Raw genomic sequence first — 11,406 nt, forward strand, 5'->3', positions numbered from 1 at the left:
CCTGTGTATGTGTGGTGTCTGTGCTGTTACCGACTCCAGGGTTTGGGGGGTCTTTTCACCAAAGCTGGTGGAGGCCCTCGATAACCGCCATAGCTGGACCCGTCTGCAGTGAAGACGTGAGCTGGCAGGCCCCCCCCCTTCTTTTTTGTTTGTTTTTATTGATTTGAGAGAGAGGAAGAGAGATGGGGAGAGAGAAACATCAATGATGAGAGTCATTGACCAGCTGCGTCCTGCTGGGGATCAAGCCTGAAACTCCGGCATGTGCCCTGACCCAGAATTGAACCACGATCTCTTGGATCCTAGGCTGATGCTCAACCACTGAGCCATGCCGGCCGGGCTCAGCCCCTCTTCTGCCTTAACCCACTTCTCCCTCTATTCCAGGGTGGGCCAGGGGCTGGGCCCAAGGTGCAGCTTCCCAGGGGAAGGCCTTCCCTGCCCATGCAGTTAAAACCAGGCCCCAGTGGTAGTGTGCCAGACACCACTGCCTCCCCTTCCTCTGGGCACTCAGTCCTCCAAACACAAGTGGGCACAGGCCACCCTGTCCAAGGTCACAGCTAGTCCATTAATGCACACTGTCCCCTGGCCCTCAGCATGAGGCAGTGACAGTCACCCATTTCACAGTTGCTCTTCTCCCTGGAACCACACCCACTGGCACTACCCACACCTCCACACTCTGGTGCCCCGTGTGGGCCAGAAAGGCCAGGGCGTGGGGCCCCTTCACCAAGACTTACTACAAAACCAGTGTCCTGGTCCCAGCAGAAGTGGGTGAACCTGGCAAAACCATTCTGCCGAATAAACAATGGGGTGCTTGCCCTCATGCCAGCATCCCCAGATCCTGTGGCAGACCCACAGGGTGTTCCTGGTGCCATGGCCATGGTCTGAGAGTGGCAGCTGTCCCCAAGCTTCTTGCTGTACCGATGAGGGGGGTGGACACAGCTGGTCACCTGTCCTCACCTTGAGCCAGCAAAGCCCACAGCCTCTACCTCCCATGTGCTAGTGGGAAGGTGTTTGTCCCTTAACTCCCAGGCTCTTCTTAGCAACTGACAGCCCGCATGCCCCAAGGCAGCTCCCCCAGGCCAGCCTCTCACTCCCTGTGCTACCTTCCGGAGCCTCCAAGTTCCACCAGCCCAAAGCCTGGTCTGAGGAAGCCTGGATCTCAGCTCCTAAGTCCTGCCATTTGTGGAGGGCCATCTCCACAAGTGATTCAAAGAGAGGAAGGACATGCTGTCCCTGCTGTGGCAACCCCGTGACCTTAGGTCATGACAACACCAGTGAGACAGAGATGGCTCCTCAACTGCTGCTGTCACTGTTTATTGAATGTCTTTGCTGTCACTGAGAGCAGGACTTCCAAAGAGATGAGCAGGCCGGGGGGCAGGGAAGGAGAGAGCTGGTCCCGGCCGGCAGGTCCCTGCCACACATACTCTGCTCCTTGGCATTCTGAGGCTGCTGCTGTCTCCAGGCACCTTCCAGAGGTCGGGGTGGGGTCTGCAGACCAGGCTGGTCCCCCGTCAAGGCCCAGGGTTAGCTGCTGGTCCACCAGGAGAGAAGGCCCAGGCCCGGCTCACTAATGGATCCCTGCCGGGGAGAGAACGGGATACATCTCACCTACCTTCAGGGCTTGAGCCAACTAGGACAGGAGGCAGGAGCCTTGTTCAGGGTCCCCAGCAGGCCCAGCGCTCCCAGCTGGCTCACGAGCACACGGCCAGACCCCCCCCCCCCCCCCCCCCCCCCCCCCCCCGCCCCAACTGCCCTGAGGTCTGTAAGGAAAGTGCTGGTTTACTAAAGATACGGCCCCTGGCCCAAGGCCTCCGGGTCAGGTACCTTCCTCATCCCTGGGCCTGTCCAAGTGCAGACACCAGCAGGTCAGTCATGAGCATGACCTCCCAAGCCACCTGAGGTGTCTTCCTGCCAGTACGCCTAGTGACCTTGAGCCCCAGCCGCCAAATACATGTAGAGGGGATGCCCCGGGCCACCTGGATTCCTGACAGACACAGCTGCCCCCAAAGTGAACAACCTGGGGCCCACATTATACCAGAAAACCTTACTAGAGGGCCCCTGAAACCCACTTTTGTCATGTGTCGCTGAGTTCATGAGAATAAAGGGAAAAACGAACCCAAGTTGGATCTGGCTGGTCACAGCTTCCCTGTCACCTCAGGCCCAGGCTGGGTCTGGTGTGAGTCACCCTCCCTGAAGCCCCACCCTTGCTCTTGGGACTTGGTCTCCTCCCAAGTCCCCTCTGTGGTATCTTTCTCCCATTATCAGTGGCCCTGTCATCTAGCTTGGGCTGTCCCTCTCTTGCCCCGGCCTACACCTCCCCATAAGGATTACTGCCCCAACCTAAAGAAGCCAAGAAGTGACTGCCCAAGAACACACAAGGACCCTCACGCTGACCTGCTGGGAGAGGGGGTTCTAGGAGTGGAACCCAAGCCACCACCCAAGGAAACGGCTCCCGCGCCACTCGCAGCTGGGCTCGCCTACCACACGGTCCCGTGGTTTCGGCAGCACATCGGACATCTCACCACAAGCGTGTACGGGGCCTCCTTCTTGGGCAGCTCCTCGCTGGCAGAGGTGGCCTCGGCAGAGCTGGGCCCGGTGGGGGATGTGTCCACAAAGCTCTCGTCCACCACCCGGAAGCGGATCTCCTCGCCCATGTCCATGTACAGGTCGTGTGCTCCTTCCTCCGTCTCGTACTCCCACACCCACACCTGCTCTGCATCGTCGCTGAGTGGGGCCCAGGTCAAGGTAACAACCGGGCCACGGAGAAGCTCCTGAGGGTTGGGGGTTCCTCCCACAGCACCCCCCCAGGAAAATCCAATTCCAGGTTAAGTTCACTTTGGCTGAGAGGTCACAGGAAAAGCAGGCCCATGTGCAAGTGGTGAGGTTGGGCCAGGTCTGGGCCCCCCAGAGAGGAGCAGCTCTTGGAGAACAGGACCAATGCTGGGAACGCCCCCCCCCCCCAGCACCCCCAGGCTTCCTCAGGCCATCAAAGCAGGAAGGAGGCTTCAGAGCAGAGCTTGAGTTCTCCCCTCAAGATGGGAATGACCAGGGCCTGTTACTGCCTGGGGTCCCCTCCCTGCCGAGGCTGGCTCAGCCTGTGCATCCTTTCAGGTGTCAACTGCCAAGTGCAGAATCAGCCCCACCACCCGCCAGCTGTGGCCTGGGGTCAGGCCCAACGTCTCAGTGCCTCAGGGTCCCCACCTATAAAAGGGGGGCTGTAGCAAGGCCCATCTCACAGGGCTGTGGTAAAGAGGGAAACACGGAAAGTGCTTCCGCAGGACCCACGAGTCGGCCCTCCAGTGTCAGCTAAAGCTGTTCTGTGTTCTGTGCACGGGGAGATTCCACATCCCTCTCCATCCGCACCTCTCAATTTTCAAGGGGTTGGTGGTAGGATGGGAGGTCCTACCCGAGGGCCCAGAGCTGGCAAGAGGACCAGCAGGGCTGGGTCAGGTTTTCTGACAAATCCTGGAATCACATACAGACCCTGACCCTGGCCCTGCACAGGCCCAGCCAGAGCTGTCTGCTGAACCAGTGAGGGCAACTAGGCCTTCTCCCTACAGAGCCCACAATGGAGAGCCACACTGCCCTCTAGTGGCAGCCCTGGGGTCCTGCCTCTCCTGTGCCAGGTCCTGTGCTGGGCACCATGGGTATAGTAGTGACAGAATGGGGTCCCTCCCAGTGATCAGTCTCAGTGACAATGCACAGAAACAGACAACTGCAGTGCAGCAGGCGAGGGCTGGGACAGGGACAATGGGGCAGACCAGCGGAGGGCAACAACGCAGGCCAGGACCCTCAGTCAAGCCCTCAGATGCTAGCTAGCTACCACTTGCAGACCAGGGAGGAGGGGCGGTGAGCCAGTCGGAGCAAAGCTCTCAAGGGAAATTATCTTTGAGATGATTCCTGCAGGGACAACCTGAGCAAAGTGAACTGGAAGTGAGCAGTGCCCTGCCTACAGTGTACACTACATAACCAGGCCTGGCAGCCCAGACAGAGGCCCAGGCGTGGGGACCCATGGTCAGGGGGAAGCACAGGCAGGTCCATGCTCTAGAACATAAGTGCAGGCTGGTGGGGGAGGCACAGAGGCCGCAGCATCAGATCCCAGGATGCAGGGCCACCCATGGAGTGAGGACAGTCCTTCAGAGAGGCCCGAGCTCTGGGACCCTTTAACCAGCAGGATACAACTTGGCTGGCTGCTGCAGAGATTCCGGGGGAATGAGGATGTCGTCAAAGAACCCCAGAGAGACTGGAAAAAAGGGACAGCATGGGACGGGGCTTACAGTGGACAGTTCAACAATGAGGGCTCTGCATATCCGAGAGGCAAGCCCCTTGCTGGGAGCTGCATCATGGAAACCTGGGCCCCTCCCCAACCTAGAAGTCCCACATGGGCCTCTGCCTATGCCACTCACACATCCTGAGCAGCCACCAAAACCTGAGGTGGACACTGCACACAACATGGGCCAGTGAGTGCTGATTACCCTGAGTCACCGCACCCCCCCCCCTCCAGAGCCCACCCTGAAGTCCTAGGGCCCCACCTCGTGGTGGAGCCTCACAGTGGCTGAGGTCCTCGCCCTACATGAACGCAAGAGAGGGCTGAGTACATTCGATCACAAGCTTCTCTGACGTCCCGAGAAGATTCTGCTTCTATATCTGACCCCTCCCTGACCATGGGGCGCAGCACAGAAGCTAAAGGGAGGCCATCTGGCCTGACCACTGTCCCCCCACCCTTCTCAGGTCTCATCTGAGGAGTCAGGGCTGCCATTACCGTGCACTCCCTCGGGGCTGCAGCCTTTGATCTTTCCGATCAGAATCTCATCCAGGAACGGATGGAACACCACATAGCGGAAATGCACTGGAAAGAAGAAGGCATGTCAGGGACGAGCAGGCACGCAGAGAATGGCTGCTGCAACCAGGGCAGCCCTCACTCGCCAGCACAGACCCAGAGGTCCCGTAGCTGCTCCAGGAGCCTGCCTGGCAGTCCACGGGGATCCCCCTGTGGGCCCAGACCCGGCAGCTGAGCCGGGACCCTCACGCCGTGCGCTGTGAGGTCACAGCTTGGCCTTCACAAGAGGTCAGCAGCAGTGGCCCTGGAACTGACAGCTGGCTCCCAAATCCATCAGCTAAGTCACACCTGGGCCCAGATTCTGGGCTGTTGATGACTCCAAAGTCAATTCCAATCTCCCTCCAGGCTCTCTCCTTTCGATTCTAAAAGGGCAGAAGCACCTGGCAAAGGCTCCCGCTGCCTGGTGAAGTTTGCCCCAGGCACAGCTCTGACCCGGAGAGAATGCTAAAAGTGCTCTGAAATTAAGGAAGGGGGACAGAGCTGATAACCCAGCGAAAACGCTTCTGCAGGTTCTCGGACCCTGCCCTAGATGGCCCCATTAGCAGGACCGCAAGGAAAATGCCAGGTGAGGTCTGTGCCCACTCTGACCCAGCGCCTGGAAGAAGCCATCACCTTGTCACTCCTGCCCCTGCTTAAAGCACTGAAGAAGGAGGGTGGCACTCACCACTGGCCTGAATACCCAGGGCCAGAGAGTAACTATGAGGCTGCCCCCTGCTGGTCACTGAGTGACTCCCGATCTAACCTTGTCGACTGTCATGCTACTATTGCAGAGAGGCTGGGTAACCTGCTCATACCCACAGTTATTCTGCCCTGTTCTGCCATGGGGGGACTCCAAGTCTTTCTGGACCAGCAGACAGGGCCATGGGGTTTAATCTGCCTTCCTCAGACAGGTTTAATCCCCAAACACAGGCTTTTGCCACCAGCACCCTCAGCTGCCTGGTTGGCCAAGGGACAGCAAGGCCCACGTGCCCCTAGCTCTCTGCCAGGCTGCCTCCTCATGACCACTGGGCAGGAAGGCATGGGGGGAAGGAGAGGTGGCAGCGGGTAACTCCTCCCTGTCTGCAAGGAGACAAACAGGAGTCATCTAAGCCATCATGAAGGCGACAAGTCCTCATTTGATCTCACGGAGAGCAAATGAGGGCAGCCAAGGGTCACTTACCCACAGAATGGAAAAACCCTGTCCCCCATATGACACAACATCAGTTCAGTTTACTAAACCCCCCACGGAACCTCTACCAAGTCTGTGCCAGGCCGGTTTGGGCACTGGACTTACGAGGCGGGGAGGAATATGATCCTGTGCCCAGGGAACACCAGTCTGGAGCAGCCACATGCAAAAGCACACGGGGAGCCACCCAGAGTCCAACAGATGACTGGTGAGCACACTGTGGTCTATCCGTGCGATGGGATAGTATTCCCCCTCAGAGGCATGAAGTGCTGACATGTGCTCCAACGTGGATGATGCTCAAGGACATCACGCTATGTGAAAGAAGCCACTTACAAAGGCCACAGAGTGTATGACCTACCTCTGGGAAATGTCCAGAACAAGCAAGTCCAGAGGCTGAGAGAGGTAGAGTTACTTGCCCAAGGTCCCCACCCAGAAAAGCCGAGCCAGAATTCAAAGATAGGCCACGAGGGGCCAAGCCCAGTGCTCTACTCCTCATATGTCACTCCCAAGAAAAGGGGGGACCCAGGTGAATGGGGGCGGGGAGTGAAAACCAAGTGAAATCTTACACTCACTGACAGAAACAACCAAATGGACAGAATTTCTTCAAATTTAACTTTTCTTTCTCAGTTTTTCTTGAAGTTCTGGTGCCTCTTATTACTTGTCTCCTGTAACCCAAGGCCCCCATCCAGAAGCAGAGACTGGGCTCACCTCGACAGCACCCTTTTCCGTAGACAGAGGCCCTTGCAGCACCGTCTTATTTTTCTGCTAGTGAAACTGCTCCTGTTTCTCAGGGCTCTCTACAGAGCATGACAGCTCCAGGAGAGCTAATTAAGTCTCTGGATCCCTGGACACAGACACCAGGCAGCTGCATGGCACGTTCTGGAATGCTCGACATCTCTGCGCCGGTGCCAAGAGGCTGAGCAGTATGGACCAGGGCAGGGCTCCTCAAACGTGGCCCTGTGTGACAGTCACCTGGCTCCCAGTTAACACGGCTTGCAGGCCCCACTCCCAGAGACTGTGACTCAGCAGGTCTGGGGCAGACAGGGCAAGTCTCGTGCCCAGATTCTGACTAGCCCTGAACCACCTAAGTGGCCCTTTGCCCTCTGCTTCTGACTTGGTTGGGTTCAGGCAGGAGAGATAAGCCTGGCCCGCTCGTCCTGAGAGCTCTCCCCAGGGGATCCTTCCTCTACTTCTCCCCCCTTCCCTCCAGGTCCCACGGCAAGTCCTCCCATCCCTGGTGCACAGCCCTCTGCAGTGACTGCAACTCTCCACCCCCGATGCTGTCCTCAGCCATGTGACCTGCTTTGGCCAGTGGGATATAAGCAGGGGCTCTCTAATGAAAGGTGAGAGCATGTGGAACAGAATGAGCCACCCCGGCTGATGCCCCCACCCCACCACTAACCAGTCTGCCAACCACCAGACACGCGAGGCCACCCTACATTAGCCACCCCTGGCCAAGCCAGGCCAGAAGAAACCACCCAGCTGACCCCCAGGTTCGGGAAAAAGGTTCAACTGATGAGCGCTGAGCACTAGCTGCGTGCCGAGGTCCTGTCCTAAGAGCTCTGCATGTATTCCCTTAGTAATCCTCCCAACAGTCCCGTAACGTAAGACCTGCTGTAAACTGCATTGTACCGATGAGGAAACAAGACACGGAGACGTTACACGCTCCGCTCAGGACACAGTGAGTAAGTGAGAGCTGGGATTTGAACCGAGAGGCCACGCTTTTAACCATTACGTCCTGTGCCCCTCAGAGTCCCTCACCCCCGACCACCTTCTCCCAGGAGGGACAGCTGTGCTCCCCTCTGCTCCCCACACTTTTAACCCAGCAGTGACCTCTCCAAGTGTCTTTGTCTGGCCTGCCCACCCGCCACCAGCCTGACCAGCCTGAGGGCCAGGCAAAAAGCAGGGTTCAGGAGCAGACGAGACCAAAGGGGGTGTGGGCACAGAGCCACGATCTCAGAGCGGGAGAGGCCCTGAGAACCACTTGTCCACCTCCCATTTCTTATAGGTGAGAAAACCGAGGCCCAGAGAGAAGATGCTGCCCATCGTCACCCAGTCAATTCCTAGCAGAGTCAGGACTAGGTCCCAGGTCTCCGAACCTCCAGACCAGGACCTCCCACCCCCGAAAACTGAGCGTCAAAAATCCAATGCCCCAGGAGGAGAGGGTACTCACCTTTGGTGTGCGACGCGCCATCCCCGGGAAACACGTAGGCGTCCTCCAGCTTGGTGATATCGAACAGACAGATGCAGAGTCCCACGTTGTAGACAACCTACGTGCATCAGTGTACACACACACACACGGTGACCCCAGGCCCAGCTCCAGGCAGTCTAGTCTCTCTCGAGACCCACCTCAGGGCAGGTATGATCACCTCAGTTTTACAGCTGGAAATGAGTTGGGGCACTTCCTAAAGTAGCACAGGTAAGGAACCTCAGAGGGAGGTTATTCTGAAAATAACAGGGCCTTTGGTGACAAGGCAGATCCAGGTTACAATACTAGCTCCACCACTTACTGTGTGACCTCCAACATCACCTCTGAGCCTCAGTTTCCCCATCTACAAAAATGGACATGCCAACCTGGAGGTATTTTTAAATAAAGAGAGAGAATGGATGGGAAGCCCCATCTTAGTACCTGGCTCACATGCAAGAAATAATAACAATTAATCAAGGATTACTATTATTTTATTTATTTATTTATTTATTTTAAATATATCTTTATTGATTTCAGAGAGAGGAAAGGAGAAGGAGAGACAGAAACATCAATGATGAGGGAGTCATTGATCGGCTGCCTCCTGCATGCCCCCAACTGGGGATCGAGCCCGCAACCTGGGCATGTGCCCTGACCGGGAATTGAACCACCATCTCCTGGATCCTAGGTTGACGCTCAACCGCTGAGCCACGCCCAGCCGGGCAAGGATTACTATTATTATTAGTAAGGATAGTGGTAGGGGAACCCCTGGTTAAACCTACACTTTCCAAGCTCCCCAAGTCCATGCTAGAACCCACGGCTCAGTGAACATCAGAACCACAGCTAATCTCCCTTCTGCTCACAAAATCTCAGACACACAAACATGGCCACAAGGACTGAGGCTGGCAGAGTGACACATGGTCAAGGTCACAAGACTGGGCAGAGAACATCCCATGCCCCATTCCCCACTGCATGGTGCTCTGAACAACTGGTCATTTGCTTGGTGTCTGCTAACCTGCCACCACCATCATCACCTCCCAATGAGGGACCTTGCAGGGCTGTTCAAGGATTAGCAAGAAGCTCAGAGGACTCAGAGTCCTGGCCAGACCTCACCACATGAGGCAAAGTCCAGCACAAGCTCTATGTCCTTAGCCAGACCATGGACCTTTCTGTGCGGCCTCCTCTCAAATGACTGAATGATTCAGATACAGAAAGACTTGTTTCAACAGGTCACTGAAGGACCCATGCCACAAAAGGAGAACATTCCTTTCCTGGACTTGGCACACCTCTCTCCACGATGGTCACACTTCATCCCCCATAGGTCCCTTTGCTTTCTACATCACAAAGTAACCAGAACTTTGGACTCCATGAGTACCAAGGACTCCATGAGTTCTCTCCACCACCAACAACTCCCCACATCTGCACACCCCCTTCTGTGAGCTCAGCCTCTATGGAAGGGACTTGCCTCCTGTCTGAAGCCAGTCAATCTTCTCCTTGCTGGATCCTCCCCACCTATCACCTCCTGCTGTTCTGTGGATGAAAACCAATACCCCATGAAGTCCTGCAGGCCCTGTGTGGCCTGGCCTCTGCAGCCGAGTCAGCTTGCCCATGCCATACCAGCCTCTTCCATGCCATGAAGGTGCAATATTCCCTCCAAAGGCCACAGGGCCTTTGCAAATGCTGTTTCCTCTGCCTGCACAGCTCTTCTCTCTGCCCAGCCCCTCCCACCATGAAAAACTAATCGTCTAGTTAGCTCCTCCTGGCTCTAACAAAGCAGCTAGTTTCCCACATTGTAAGTTAAATTCCTTTCTTCCACAGGCTGTGAACACCTGTCCTTCATAGCCTTTTCTTCAATTTGTCATAACACTCAACTGTGGGACCCTCTCATTCATATCTGCTTTTCACACCACACTACAGGCAGACCTTGTCTGTGTCAATGAATCAATCAACAGACAATTATGGGACATCTATTCTGTGCCTAGCTCTGCCTAATATTGAAGATACTGTGGGGAAGAAGACAGACAAAGGTCCCTGTTCTCATAGAGAGGAAAAGAGAAAAACAGTAACCCAGTAAACAAATAAGAAAATAGAGTATAGTGCCCTGGCCAGTGTGGCTCAGTTGATTGAGCATCGTCTCAAGCACTGAGAGGTCATTGGTTCGATTCCGGGTCACGGCACATGCCCCGGTTGCAGGCTCCAACCCCAGGAGGGGGTGTGTAGGAGGCAGCTGATGGATGTTTCTTTCTTTCTTTCTCTCTTTTTCTCTCTCTCTCTTTCTCTCTCTCTCTCTCTCCCTTTCCCTCTCTTGCAAATCAATAAAAACATATATTTTTTAAAGACAAAAAATATAGTAAGTGAATTGCTAAGAAGGAAAGAGTGTATGACACAGAATCATTGAGGAAGGAGGGTCACTACAGAAAAGGCTGCGGGAAGACCTCCGGTGAGCTGGCACTCAGGCACATAGGCCTGACACATAGAAGAAGGGGCACATACATTTTTTTTGCAGGAATGAGTGGAAAAGCCTCCTGACCATTCATCTTCACAAAACAATGCATGGCTGGACAGCAATTATTTCTATTTTACAAATGGAAACCGAGGCCCAGAGTGGGCAAATGCTTACCCAAGACTGCAAAGTACTTTGGAAGTGTGGGGTCTAGCACTTCGCAGTTACCAGGGCCTTTCTCTGACCCAGTTTCTCTTTTGGGTCCCGCCAACATTCACGCACAGGTGAGGAAACTGAGTTCTAAGATAAGGCCAAGGTTTGGCATGACCAAGGCCAGGCCTGCAGCATGCGCGCGGGCGGCGCTGGGCCCTCCCGTGCCAAGGCTCACCCGCGACCCCGTGGGCCCAGTACCTTGTTGGCCAACTTCTTATTCAGCTCCTCGGCAATGGAGTCGTTAAGCTTCCTCTCAAACTGCCACGGGGGGATCCGCACCGTGTCCACCATCTCCACCAAGACGAACATCCTGGCCTGCGCTGGGGGCTCTGGGAACGGGAGGGTCAGTCACGCACCTGGGCCTGGGTCCAGTCCCTGTCCCTGTCCCTGACCCTGACCTCCAATCGCCGAGACGACCCTCTGGCCGGCAATGTGGCTGTGAGGCAGGGTCTGCGGTGTCCCGTTCGGGTCATGCTCCGCTACTGCAAAGGGAGGAAACTGAGGCTCAGCGCGACGGTATCTCAGTCCAGGGTGAAGAGAGCGCCACCGTGCCGCGCTGCCCG

General features: G+C 56.0%; 1 protein-coding gene across 2 annotated transcripts; it reads right to left on the reverse strand.

The window, feature by feature from the left end:
* Positions 1–1,292: 1,292 nt before the first annotated feature.
* On the reverse strand, positions 1,293–11,406 carry POLR3H (RNA polymerase III subunit H). Of its 2 annotated transcripts, XM_087814948.1 has the most exons (6): positions 11,042–11,406; positions 8,176–8,272; positions 4,760–4,846; positions 4,177–4,240; positions 2,520–2,721; positions 1,293–1,575 (listed from the first exon to the last, which is right to left on the reverse strand). In XM_087814948.1, the coding sequence occupies exons 1-6, from the start codon at positions 11,150–11,152 to the stop codon at positions 1,522–1,524; spliced, it is 615 nt and encodes a 204-aa protein (XP_087671074.1). In that variant the 5' UTR covers positions 11,153–11,406; the 3' UTR covers positions 1,293–1,521. The 2 variants fall into 2 exon arrangements, with proteins under 2 accessions (XP_087671074.1, XP_016065764.2); XM_016210278.2 differs by lacking the exon at positions 4,760–4,846.

Source organism: Miniopterus natalensis, chromosome 2, assembly GCF_054644295.1.
Source record: "Miniopterus natalensis isolate mMinNat1 chromosome 2, mMinNat1.hap1, whole genome shotgun sequence".
NCBI lineage: Eukaryota > Metazoa > Chordata > Mammalia > Chiroptera > Miniopteridae > Miniopterus > Miniopterus natalensis.

Coding starts and splice junctions, on each gene's coding strand:
- POLR3H (XM_087814948.1), bottom strand. CDS start 11,152: ATGTTCGTCTTGGTGGAGATGGTGGACACGGTGCGGATCCCCCCGTGG. Junction 8,273..11,041: donor ATAAGAAGTTGGCCAACAAG/GTACTGGGCCCA, acceptor TGATGCACGTAG/GTTGTCTACAACGTGGGACT. Junction 4,241..4,759: donor CAGCCCCGAGGGAGTGCACG/GTAATGGCAGCC, acceptor CCTTTTTTCCAG/TCTCTCTGGGGTTCTTTGAC.